General features: G+C 38.0%; 1 protein-coding gene across 7 annotated transcripts in view; it reads right to left on the bottom strand.

The window, feature by feature from the left end:
* Positions 1–9,438, bottom strand: part of LOC106874256 (kelch domain-containing protein 2) — a 31,541-nt gene extending 22,103 nt beyond the window's left edge. For 2 of the 7 annotated variants that reach the window (XR_016243625.1, XM_014921913.2), the window contains exons 1-2: positions 7,135–7,321; positions 2,789–2,853 (exon numbers count right to left, since the gene is read on the bottom strand). Coding sequence is in view for 5 of the 7 variants with exons in the window: in XM_014921913.2 (XP_014777399.1) it covers positions 2,789–2,853; positions 7,135–7,245 (176 nt within the window). In the remaining 2 variants the exon portion in view is untranslated. Of the gene's footprint in view, positions 1–2,788; positions 2,854–4,550; positions 5,061–7,134; positions 7,322–7,603 lie in introns of those variants that run through there. The other 5 variants (XR_016243626.1, XM_089359720.1, XM_014921914.3 and 2 more) reach the window with 5 other exon arrangements.
* Positions 9,439–12,573: the final 3,135 nt, after the last annotated feature.

Raw genomic sequence — 12,573 nt, 5'->3', positions numbered from 1 at the left:
GAAAATATTTGGAATGACTAGCAGTAAAACAGACTTTCTGATTGTTGAGGGGTAGAGTAACTAAGTGCAAAACATTCTTTATTGTAATAATTCACTCTGAACTGGGGGAAACTAAACAAAGGTAAGCAATTGCTAGTAACTCTTAAAAAGGGAGGAAGGGATACAACTGTGAGAATGTTTCAATTTATTCAACCTCATTAACATATATTAGCCTATGTTGATCAAAGACATTTACATAGAAAAAAAAAAATTACAAATAATTTTTGGCTTGTATATACTTTGCATAGTTGCATTATATACACACACACACATACACCTTTTATTTTTTAACTTGTTTTAGTCACTAAACCGTGGTAATGCTCAGGCACTGCCTTTAGGGATATAGTTGATCACATAGCCCCATTATGTATTTTACTGGTCCAGATAAAATGAAAGGTAAGGTGGATCTGAGCAGAATTTGCATTTAGGATGTAAAGGAAAGAAACCAAACATCTCAAGGTATTTTTGTCTAGCACCTAGTAATTCTGACACATTTTAAAGGCGCCAGTGACACGTTAAAGGCACCCGTGCTGGTGACACGTTAGATGCATATTAGCTGGTGACACATTAATGCATATTATTTGGTGACACATTAAATGCATATAGCTGGTGACACGTTAAATGCATATTAGCTAGTGACATGTTAAAGGCACTTGATACACTCTGTGGAGTGGCTGATGTTAGGAAGAGTGTCCAGCTGTAGAAACCAAGCCAACACAGACTGAAACCTGATACAGCTCCTTGGTTTACCAGTTCCAGTCAAACCATCAACCCATGCCAGCATGGAAAATGGATGCTAAATGATGATGATAATGAAAGGAATGTTCAGTAGAAAATAAAGTAGGAATGGATGATATTGAGAATGAGAGATGGGTGACAAAAGAAAGTCATTCCAAGGAGAATTTAACTGGTACTACAAAAGGGGATGAAATATGTGCAGTTCTGCTCTCATATAATTGCAGCAGTGCTGAGTAAGTAATGATTTAGTTAGAAAAGTGATGGAAGGATGGAAGTTAGGAAGATGGGGGAAGGCTTAATAGGGATAGACTGGGTGTAGGAACATAGATATAAACAATATGCTTTTAGGCTTTTACTTTTGCCATGAGGGCTTTTTGAGCACAGCAAATCACTAATATCAGTCCTTTGAGGCTCAGCATCCTGAAGTCGGTTTTTGCTATTTTGTCCAACCTCTTCCTAGGTTTCGCTGTTCCATATTTCACAATGAGCACTTTTTTATACAGTTGTCCTGATCTACATGCATTATATGACCCTATCAGTGCAATCTTTTATGCTAATTTTTCTCTTAAAGCATATTGCACTGCTGAACATGCACACTGATGTTGCACATCCAGTGCAACATGCTAGCTTCAGTTCTTTTGAGTCATTGCATCTCCTCTGCATTCAGGGGATATGTTTCACTATTTGCAGCATTGCAGTTTGTACACAAGCATCATACACTCTGACTTTTACTCTGAAGGAGAAAGGTCTTTTGTTACTAGCAGGGATAATAGCTTTCTGCACTTTTTTCTGTTAGTTCATATTCTAGAACTATATCACTATTTTACATCCATTCCTCCTTGTCACAGATGGGATGGTCGAGTTGCTGAACTTGTTATTTCTTCAATTTGACAATATCCTTCTCAGTGAAGTAAGATACATTTGTTTGTATGTCCAGTCAAGAAAAAGGAGTAAGCAATAAGAAGGTTTTATGATCATGTGTCAGTATTCCACACCTTAACATCACAACCATTATATATTATTTATTATGAGAGACATACATGTAATATTGTCCAATGGTGACCATCTTCATTTGTGAATCTTTTCTTTGATGCACAGTTCCACTCACAGACAGGGTCAGAGAGTTCAGATATTTCTCTAAGTGTATGCCTCCTTGCTCATTTCCCTTGGTAGCTCTGAGTGTGGTTTCTCCTATTTTCTATTTTCTGTCAAGAGTGAAAACACTCATGTGAATGGCAGATAGCAGGCTAGCTGTAGTGGATACTACAGGGAAGACACAAGTCAAACACACACGTACATCTGAGCCATCTCAGTTGATGCTATATAGTGTGGCTTCAATGTTACTGGTGTCAGTTCAATGGAGAATTTCTGTGTATAATCTTTATCTTGCTCGGTGGCAGAAAGGATTGCCTGGAGATACTGAAGATTGATTTCAAATTTTGGCACAAGGCCAGCAATTTCAGGGGAGAGTTAAGTTGATTACATTGACTCCAGTGCTCAACAGGTATTTATTTTATTGACGCCAAAAGGATGAAAGGCAAAGTTGACTTCAGCAGAATTTGAGCTCAGAAAGTAAGGCTGGATGAAATACCACTAAGCGTTTACCCAGTACCCAAATGATTCTGCCAACTTGTGACTTTGAATATTAAAGACCTCCCAAAACCTTAAAGTGGCAGAAATATATAGTCTGCATCTCATAGCATGCAGGAAAATTGAAACACAAACTAGTTGTTAGCTGAAAACCTTAGAAAGGAATGTGAGATAGCAGCTTAAAAAAAAAAAAATTCTTTCAGAGTTTTCTGAACTAAACAGAGACCTATTTGATGGCATGTAAAATCGTTTCTACTTCTTCAGGATGCAGCTGCTTGAAATAAAGCAGCATAGGTACCTGAAATGGAAGGATATTATTAGTTGACATTGCCATACTGAGAAACTTGGTCAGTGAAGAAGAGTCCAGCAATAAACATTTACAATAATATAATAACACAAAAAAAAAACAAAGAATACATACCATCTGTTTAGGATTGTGTCATACATCCATATTTCATTTGACTTGCAGTATTTTTCTCTATTATACTGTAAATACAAACGTTTCAACTGTAATTTCAATGTTTAAATGTAATCTTTGATTATATGGTTCAGTTGTAGCTGAACTGTATCTGTTTATAGAACATATGGGAAGTGATGCAGATACAATGATTTACTGTTAAGGAGATTGCATATGAATAATGGTGTATGTTATGAATATTGCATATATGTACATACACGTAGTTTCAAAATGACAGATGAACGAAATTATGAATGTTTTGAATCTGGGGTAAAATATAGGAAAATATATTGGACTAATGCGGTTGAATGAACTAAGATAATTAACATAGACTCAAAGAGAGACTTCTGCCAGGAATAGCAGTCAAATGCTATACACCACTACTTAAAAAAAAAAAGTATGTTCTTATCAGGATTAACATTGGGCTAAACAACAGTAACAGAAGTTAAGATGTAATGAGACAAGCAGAGGTAATTAAGGGTGTAATGAGATTACAGCAGTAATTAATTAAGAACAAATTTTAGAACAAGGAAATGCAAAGAGTTTAGAGAAAGACAAAATTTTAATTTTTTTAGCATATAGTTGGGGATGGAGGAAAGAACTGCACCTATGACTGTAAATTTTTTCGGGGCCTCTAAGATTGAGCTTTCAACCCATACCAGCATGGAAAGTGGGCATATATACACACATAGACGTATGTAAGTATGTATTTATAGGTAAATATAGATTTATACCAGTGATTCCTAAAGTGGGCAGTACTGCCCCTCCGAGGGTGTGGAAAGATCCAGGAGGGTGCTAAAGAAAAGTGGGGATGTAAAGATGATGTAAAGAAAAACAAAATAATGGGTTAATTAGGTTAAGTGCTATTTGTGAAATACAATTGTTTTGAATTTGATGCAGAAAGTGGTCTTTGTGGTGGTCAGTGGAGGTGGGGGTACTAGGAATGTAGCCTGGATGGCAAAATACCTTTATATTTGCATGAACATGTACATTTATAGCTCCTCACTACTCTAGCACATTTATCACTCACCCATCTGTCTGTTGCCTGTATCTCTTTTGTCCCTGCCTTTATCACTCTCACCCCCACTACTTCTCTCTCAATTAGTCTCTCCTCTTCACATCTTTACAGAACTATACGACTGATGTGATGAATGATAAATCTCTTTAGATCACCATATAATTAGTGTAACTAGGGATGCCATGACACCTATCTAACCCTCTCTCTTGTCCTTATCAACCTAGATCTCTTACAATTTTGAGGCATGTACCTATGAAACCTGATCAGGTCTGCATATACACCATACAGCTAATCTATACTCCCCACCACTGACCATTTGGTATCAACACCCATCATTCACTCTCACCATTTATCCACTTTCTACTATCCCTCATTCTCTCACTCCTATACCTCTCTAGTGCAGGTGCCACAATAAATTACACCCAGTACACTCTGCTACGTGTATTGTTGTGAGCACCTTGAGGAGATAACCTTTGCAGGGTCAGTACCCAGTACATTCTGTGAAGTGGTTGGTAGTACGAAGGGTATCCAGCAGTAGAAACCAAGCCAAAAATTTACGAGCAAAATATAGTCCCACATACAATTTGCAGAGCAGAAATAATGACTCCTCCAAACCATGTCAGCATGGGAAACGAATGTAAAACGATAATAATGATGATGATACGGAGGCCATAAACTTGACTTCCAATTATTATTGTAGTCAAATACCTGTTTCAGGTATGTTAATATCTTGGATCTTTTCTGTTTAGCTGTTCTTTTCCAACTGATTTCATATTAGATGTAATCATGTAGTCTTTTATGCTAATTCATTTTCGCCATAAATCAATAAATAAAGAGTTTGTAGTAACGCCGTGTACTACAAGTTAATAGCTTTTAAAGTTTGCAAATTTTGGGTAATTTTAGCCAATTGTAAACCACAGATACATACATGCCTGTTACCATAGTAACAAGCCAAAACCGTTACCAAGCTATCTACACAGGCGGTCATTTTTCGCTTATTAAATGGTGGTTGTGAGAGGTGCTAAAAATAATAGCTAAATAGGCCTTAAATCATGCACCAATTTCTTGTTTTTGATTTTTGCTCAATCGTCTGAATTCCAGTGTATAGAATATAAATTCGCCAAAATTTTCTGCAAATTACCAAAAAAAAAAAAAGTTATGATATGGATTGCGAAAAGCAGAATTCCGCCAATATTTCATTTGTTTACAGTTGACAACACGTGCTGTCACGCACAAAATGACAACATCCAAATCCAGTTTTCTCACTGGGTAAAAATAATCAAACTTTTTTTTAAATATTTTCTAGAAAAAGTTAAATATCTCCCTAAATTCAGCGTGGAAAATTACATCAATACACCAAATTTTTAAATTTCCACAGGTACAGCCAAACAAAAGATTCCATACATGTGTGTCACATAGATTATAAAGTCCGAGTATTGATGGAGTTGTGTTTCTACTTGAAGGTATTTTAGATAGGAATCTACATCATGTTGCTATGACTGCCATTCAATAGACTAGTTCTATAACAAGATTTATTAATTACATAAATATATATTAAACATCTGTGTATGTATTTCGTATACATATACACATCAATTTATGTGCATTTGTTTGTGTATGTATACACACACCTACACACACATTAAACTAACTACAAATCCATTTATTTGTGGTATATATTTATAGAACAAATATAATAGAACCTGAAAAGGATAAATAAAAGCAAGACAGGCAGATGAAGCTGATATACGGTTTGGTTATGTCCTATTTAAATGTGTTACTGAAACCTACGTAAAATTGTATGAAGTCATAAAAAATTCGAAATGGAAACAACGAAATGTACTTTGTTTCTTCTATACTGGCACAAAAATTCAGATTTTATTTGTTTAAATTTTACTTTCATTTCAATCGCCCTCTATATTACGAAATAATACAAAGGCTTTCCATAGATATTCGGTAACACACGGTTCGATTAATGATAAAACAGATATAGTGTTTTAATCTTAAAGATATAGTGTTTATTTATCAGTATTTCTGTTACTATACACTCTTTACGTAAATGGTCCTCCGTTAGTTTTTGACAACCATTAGATACACATCTAAAGGTCCATAGTAGAGATACTGAAAAGTGGCAGCCAAACAGAAAGGATCCGCATGATGAAGAAGACTCCTGTCTAAAATACCTTCATGTATAAACACAACTCTGTTGATACTCGGAGTTTATAATCTATGTGACACACACACGTATGTAAGTTCTCTTTAATTTAGAGTAAATTTTGACCGGCCACCCACTTGGTAGCAAAGATTGTAGCATCTGGTTTGTTGTTTGTGTACGTAAACAACGACCTCCAGTCCAAAATTCCCAAACACAAGCTATATTCTTCACTTAATTGATAAATAAACCATCGTTTTACATAAATGACTTTAGAGATTAATTAGAGTTCATTATCTTTTTTTCCCCTATGGTTTATTTTATAAACATAAAACAGTCCATCTAAAACATTTTGTAGACATTTGTATAAATTAATTCTTTATGAGCCAATAATTTTTAAAACTAAATAAACTGACTTAATTGCAGAGAATATTTATCCCCACTTAAACTATACTGCGATAGATATGAAAAGAAACTCGTACTGGCTTTTGGTGTAAAGTGCACTCTTGTTTATGGTGTATTTTATAAACAGTAACCACAATACTTTACAATATTTGTAGACATTTAAAGATTCCAGCATGTCGTTTCTTCGTTAGTCCTCTCTGTTTTATGTGGCAAGTCGTTGTTTACGCACCGACTCGACAAGTTTACTACACACACACTATATATATATATATATATATATACATATATGTATATGTCGTACACCATTCCTTCATATGATTGGTTTGAAAAATTAAGATATTAAGATATTTTTTCTTGACATGAAACCGATGGTAGCCTTAATACACACACATATATATATATATATATATATATATATACCTACATGTGTGTGTGTGTGTGAAAGAATACTGCCTTCTCTATATATATTACTCACAGATATACATACGTGTGTATATATACAGTTGTGAGAGTGTGAGCATGTGTATAATGAGAATGTTGAGAAAGGCATGGACATCTCAACTGCTGGACAAACATGTGTTAAGTGCGTGTTTATGTTTTCTGACATCAATTCCTTTAAACCTAAAGCAATGTGGGAGGAAGATTGTCAGTTAGGAGGTTTAAATATTGTTGTTAATATTTACAAGAGTGATTAATGAAGGTAGCTACAAATGTAATTAATGGAAGCAGTCTTACCTCTCTGACTTCGTAGCCACCCCAGACACACATAAAATTGCCAAAGCAAGCAACTAGATGACCAGCACGGGCGGAAATCTCCTGATACTTGCCAGTTTTAGGGGGATTCATTAGGGATGAGAGAGTTGATGGAGAAATGCACAATGAAGGTGACTGTTCATGTCTAAATAGAAGAAATAGAGAAGGTGAGAGGGAGAGATAGAGAGAGGTGGAAGGAGATACAGACAGAGGTGTAAGAATGATAGAGAGAGGTGGAGAAAGGGTGAAATATAGAATGAGTGAGAGTGAGAGGATAAAAGAAATGAAAGAGGAGGAGAGAGACATAAGGTTGTAAGATGTAAATATGACAGAGCTGTTTCGCCAAGACTCATAGACAGCGATAACCCTGCATATATATATATATATATAGAGGCTTATCGCTGTCTGTGAGTCTTATATATATATATACACATATATAAGATAAACTTACTTGGAAATGGATGAATAGTGTGTGTTTATATATTGTAAAGCATATATTCGAAGTTGTAGAGCTACAATTTTTCGTAGACGTGTAACTGTGATTGTGTGTAAATAGATAAATGCAAAGATTTACTCTAACTGCAAATGAGACAGTTCTACGTGGTCGACTAGAAACAGCAGCTAAATCTTTCACTACTACTTACTACCTTAAAACCATACACACTGAAATTATAGTCGTTCAACGTATACTGCCCTTTGAAAAAAAATGGGGAAGGTCATGATTGGTATGTCTTTGATCATAATAGGTGGCGTGTTTAGATCAGAGCTGACAAGTGGAAGTTAAACAAGAACGAGTAGCTGCTAAACAACAGGATCAAATAATATAAATGGCAAGTGTACTAGTGATATTGGTTTCAGAGTTTGGCACACGGCCAGCAATTTCCGGGGAGGGAGTAAGTCGACAATATTGACTCCGTGTTCAACTGGTACTTATTTTACCAAACCCGAAAGGATGAAAAGCAAAATCGACCTCGGTGGCATTTGAACTCAGAACGTAAAGACGGACGAAATGCTGTTAAGCATTTTACCCGGCGTGCTACTGCCAGCTTGCTGTCTTGTGAGTACAAGCAATATAAACAAGAGTAACAGTAAAACTAAGAATAATCACAAGAAATCCAGCTTCACGTGGCAATTTAGTCACGTCTACTGATTTATCTTGTTGGAGCAGAAGATGGGACAGTACCCATAGCCTTCTAAATCGTTGAGGTGAATTAAGTTGATAGGGGTTTTCAGTGTGTTGGGGTGGGTAGGAAAGATCGGCTAGTTTTAGTGTGTGTAAGGAGAGGGTGACACTGAATGAACGAAGAGGAGGCGATGGTATAGAGGAGAATGTAGTGTGTCGAAGACAGAGGGTTGGTATAGCAAGTTTTTAGGGTTAATAAATCGTTGTAACATGGCTGGATAAAAGCTTACCTGTTGTTAAGTTAGTTTAATGTAGTGATCATTAAAAATCAAATTAAAAATATTAATGCAGTAAAGAAAAAACAATAAGAGAGTATTGTAGTTCGCTTGAAACATTGTGTATTGTTTGTAATAAAAAGTTTCGAATGGTGCAACAATGCATTATAAAACAAAAAAAATGAACTATATACTTGTCTATACACAGTATTTACTCGTTGGCATAAATCTGTGTCACGGATGGGACAATTTGTTAATGTGCATTGATTGTTGTCCCTTATTCGTTTCTTTACGAGGTGTTCTCTCAGATAGGGGCATGGCTGTAGTTACCCTCTCGCAAAAATGGGGTATTTTAAGGAATGGATCTAGGATACCCGTTGATTTTCAATACATCTAGGAAGCATGTAGTGTGGGTCATCTTGTCCTCCGTTCTGCTGCACTTGCCTTGGATACGTGCTCTGATGACGAACGTATGTATATATTTCAGTGATCGTCGAAGGGTAAGGCTGCGGAAACACGAGGGTAGATGTATGTTCCTGATGGTGTTGGGGATTATGTTGTTTTTTAGGCAGCGTTTAAGAAAGTTTATTTGGCATCCGACTTTAGCACGTTTCTCAACTCTCTTATCTCTACTCCTGGGCTAGGCCGAGTTCGCAACTGCTAGGGAGTTGATCTGAGAAATACAAGTATATAGTCCATTTTTTGTATTATAGTGCATTGTTGTACCATTCAAAACTTTTTATTACGAAAAAAACAAGGATCCTTCTGATTTGACGGGCACCACTTGTTTTCTTAACGAAACACTTTCAAACTTGGGATACTGGTAGAATGTGTCATATAAAACTTTTTCTCTTAGCCTTCTTAACTAAAAATTGTACATCGCAAGTTAAAGTTGTCGTATTTCTGTAATTTCAACCAATCACTGACGTCTATTCAGCTGAATACAGTTACTACTGTTTTTGTAAGCAATAATTTTTGCCGGTGTCAAGAGTGTTATTCCCTGTTTAATTATATCATTACTCCCGAGTAAGGGTTTAGGGTTTTAGGGTTAGGGTTCGGGTTTTAGAGTTAGGTTTAGGGTTTTAAGGTTAGGGTTGGGGTTAAGGTTAGGGTTATGGTTATGAGTTATAGGGTTTTAGGGTTAGGGTTATCAGTGAGGTTATGGCAAAAATAATCATAACCCTAACCGTAACCCTAACTCTAAAACCCTGGATCTTTCTGATTAAATGAAAAGTGTTGTCCGTCAAATCAGAAAGATCCAAAAACAATGTCTAATATTTAGGAGAGTGGGTTATATATCTTTAGATATACACCTAACTTTCCTACATTAAATTGGAAGAGAACTGAACGCAGAAACTCCAAACTGATCAACAACAACAAATATTTATTGTTCGGTGGAAAATAAAACAGCTTCTAATTGTCCGATTTTAGAGTAGCCTGAAATGTAGATGTACGGTTCTTCGAGCTGGTGTCGTTATAGAAACAACTTGGTTCAACCACACTCAAATGGGAGAGCTTGCTTAGACGTCTTGCTTGGTCGCTGTCTGGCTTGGTAAGAGACAGTCTAATAGCAGGAACGCTTCGATGTTGAAACCCACGCATGCGTGGTTAAGGATTCAGCAATGGCGTCGGCCTTTTGGCGCCAATGTGACGTCACTACAATGGCTCCCCCTTGAGTGTGAAACACGAAATTAAAAAATTTTGGAGGGACGTCTGAGGCGAGATGGCCATCGAAACCACGCAGAAAATGCGGCACAAATATATATATATATCAAACACTCGGTTTTATCTTCACTGTATGAGTGGGACATCCCCTCACGGAAAATAGCAAGAGCCAACTGACTAAGATACCTAGTACCAAGCAACAGGTCGAAACTGGCATCGATGCTCAACCACAGCTCCGCAACTGACCACGACTTCCTGAGTACAGACACTCCAAATCAACACATTCGGTTTTGTCGAATCTGTTAGAGTGGATGTTTTCACTCATGATAAAACAGACAAGAATTACAGCCTGCGACTTTCCAATTGTGTACTCAAAGAACTTGGTATAAAACTCTTACGTGTTCTGACTTTCTTTCTGCTGTGATTTCTCACATACATATAGACGGCCTGAAAAAATGTTCAATAAAAAAAGTTTTAAAAAAAATTGTCCAGTAAAAACAATAAATCAAACGTAAATAGTTCTTTCCAATTTCTTGGGCCAATGCACCGTCCTGCCAAACCTAGTGACATAAGGTTCTCTAGGGTTCCTTTGCAACAACGAAGGTGGTGTAATCGTTGGTGTGTGTGATTGTGATGGTGCTGATGTTGGTGTATGCATTGGTAAAGGCGTTGACAATGTATGTGGTGATAGTGGTGTGTGCGGCATTTGAAACACGGGCATGTCGTCCACGGGAGTTGAAGGTTTGTCAAGGTACGCTTCTTTCAGACGGTCGACAGACACAATTTCTGTACGACCATTAGCGTCGATCTTGAAAAACTTTGAAGTGCGAGAAAGCACACGATAGGGTCCTTTGTAAGGAGAAACAAGGGGTCCTTTGACAGAATCATCCCTAATAAACACATGAGACCAAGACTCAATGTCTGCTGGCACTCTAAAGGGAGGTGACTGTTGTCTGGGGCCCATAGATGGAAGATTGGAGAAATACTCTCGCAACCGAGTAACATAGGACTCTGGGTGTGGTGGTTGTGATGAGTCTGGTACCACCATCGCACCTGGCAACGTCAACGTGGTGCCGTAAAGAAGCTCCGCCGAGGAGTAACCCAGGTCAGCTTTTACCGCAGTCCGGCATCCAAGGAGGACAACGGGAAGAATTTCAACCCAAAACTGCAGGTTGGGCGAGGCGCGCAAGGCGGCCTTAAGTTGTCGATGAAACCGCTCAACCATCCCATTAGAAGCGGGATGGTAGCTGGTGGTGCGTATACGATGCACCCCCAGGATTCGTGATAGGTCATGAAAAAGCGCGGCCTCAAATTGCCGGCCACGATCTGTGGTCAAACTGACCGGTACTCCGAACCTCGACACCCACCCAGAAACGAAAGCCTGGGCAACAGTCTCAGAAGTAATATCTGCTATAGGAATGACTTCTGGCCAACGTGAGAAACGGTCAACACAAGTTAACAGGTATGAGAACCCGTGACACACTGGTAACGATCCAACCAAATCAAGATGGACGTGACGGAAACGGGCTTCAGGAGAAGGAAATTGTCCAAGAGGGGCACGGACGTGCCTATGGACCTTCGCACTCTGGCACTTCATGCAGGAGCGTGCCCAAGTGGCAATTGATCGCCACATATTGGGCCAGAAAAACCGAGCAGTGATAAGCTTTACTGTTGCTGAGATGCCCGGATGTGACAAAGAATGAAGGGCATCAAACACAGAACGTTGATGGTTCGTAGGTACTAAAGGCCTAGGCGAACCTGTGGATGTGTCACATAATATAGAGCCCTTGGATGAAGGGAGTGGAAGATAAGCAAATTTACAGTTGCTGAATTTTGATGAAGTCAAATCTAAACTTGATAAAGAAGGTTGCTCCTGTGAAATTGCCAGTAAATCAATTTCCGCGGGAGTGGAAATAGAATGCACAGGAAGTCGAGAAAGAGCATCAGCTGGAATATTCTCTTTCCCTGGCACATGACGAATGTCACCTGTAAATTGTGAGATAAAATCCAGGTGACGAAAAGCACGAGGAGAGAGCTTGTCCGTTTTAGAGGACAGAGCAAAAGTGAGGGGCTTGTGATCAGTATAAATCACAAACTCTCGTCCCTCGAGCTGATGTTGAAAATGCCGAATCGACAGATAGATTGCCAATAGCTCACGATCAAAAGTACTAGACCTGCGTTTGGCAGGCTGTAATTTACAAGAAAAGAAAGCCAAAGGTTTTGTTTGATTGTCTACAGTGTGCTGCAAAACAGCACCGACCGCAGAATCGGAAGCATCCACAGATAAAGAAAGCGGAGCATCAGGTGCAGGATGTGCAAGAACAGGAACGGAGGATAACTCCTGTTTCACAGACTCAA

Source organism: Octopus bimaculoides, chromosome 11 (genome assembly GCF_046866305.1).
Source record: "Octopus bimaculoides isolate indiv1 chromosome 11, ASM4686630v1, whole genome shotgun sequence".
NCBI classification, from domain to species: domain Eukaryota; kingdom Metazoa; phylum Mollusca; class Cephalopoda; order Octopoda; family Octopodidae; genus Octopus; species Octopus bimaculoides.
The sequence above is the reverse complement of the archived record's forward strand: the minus strand, read 5'-3'. Positions and strand labels throughout refer to the sequence as shown.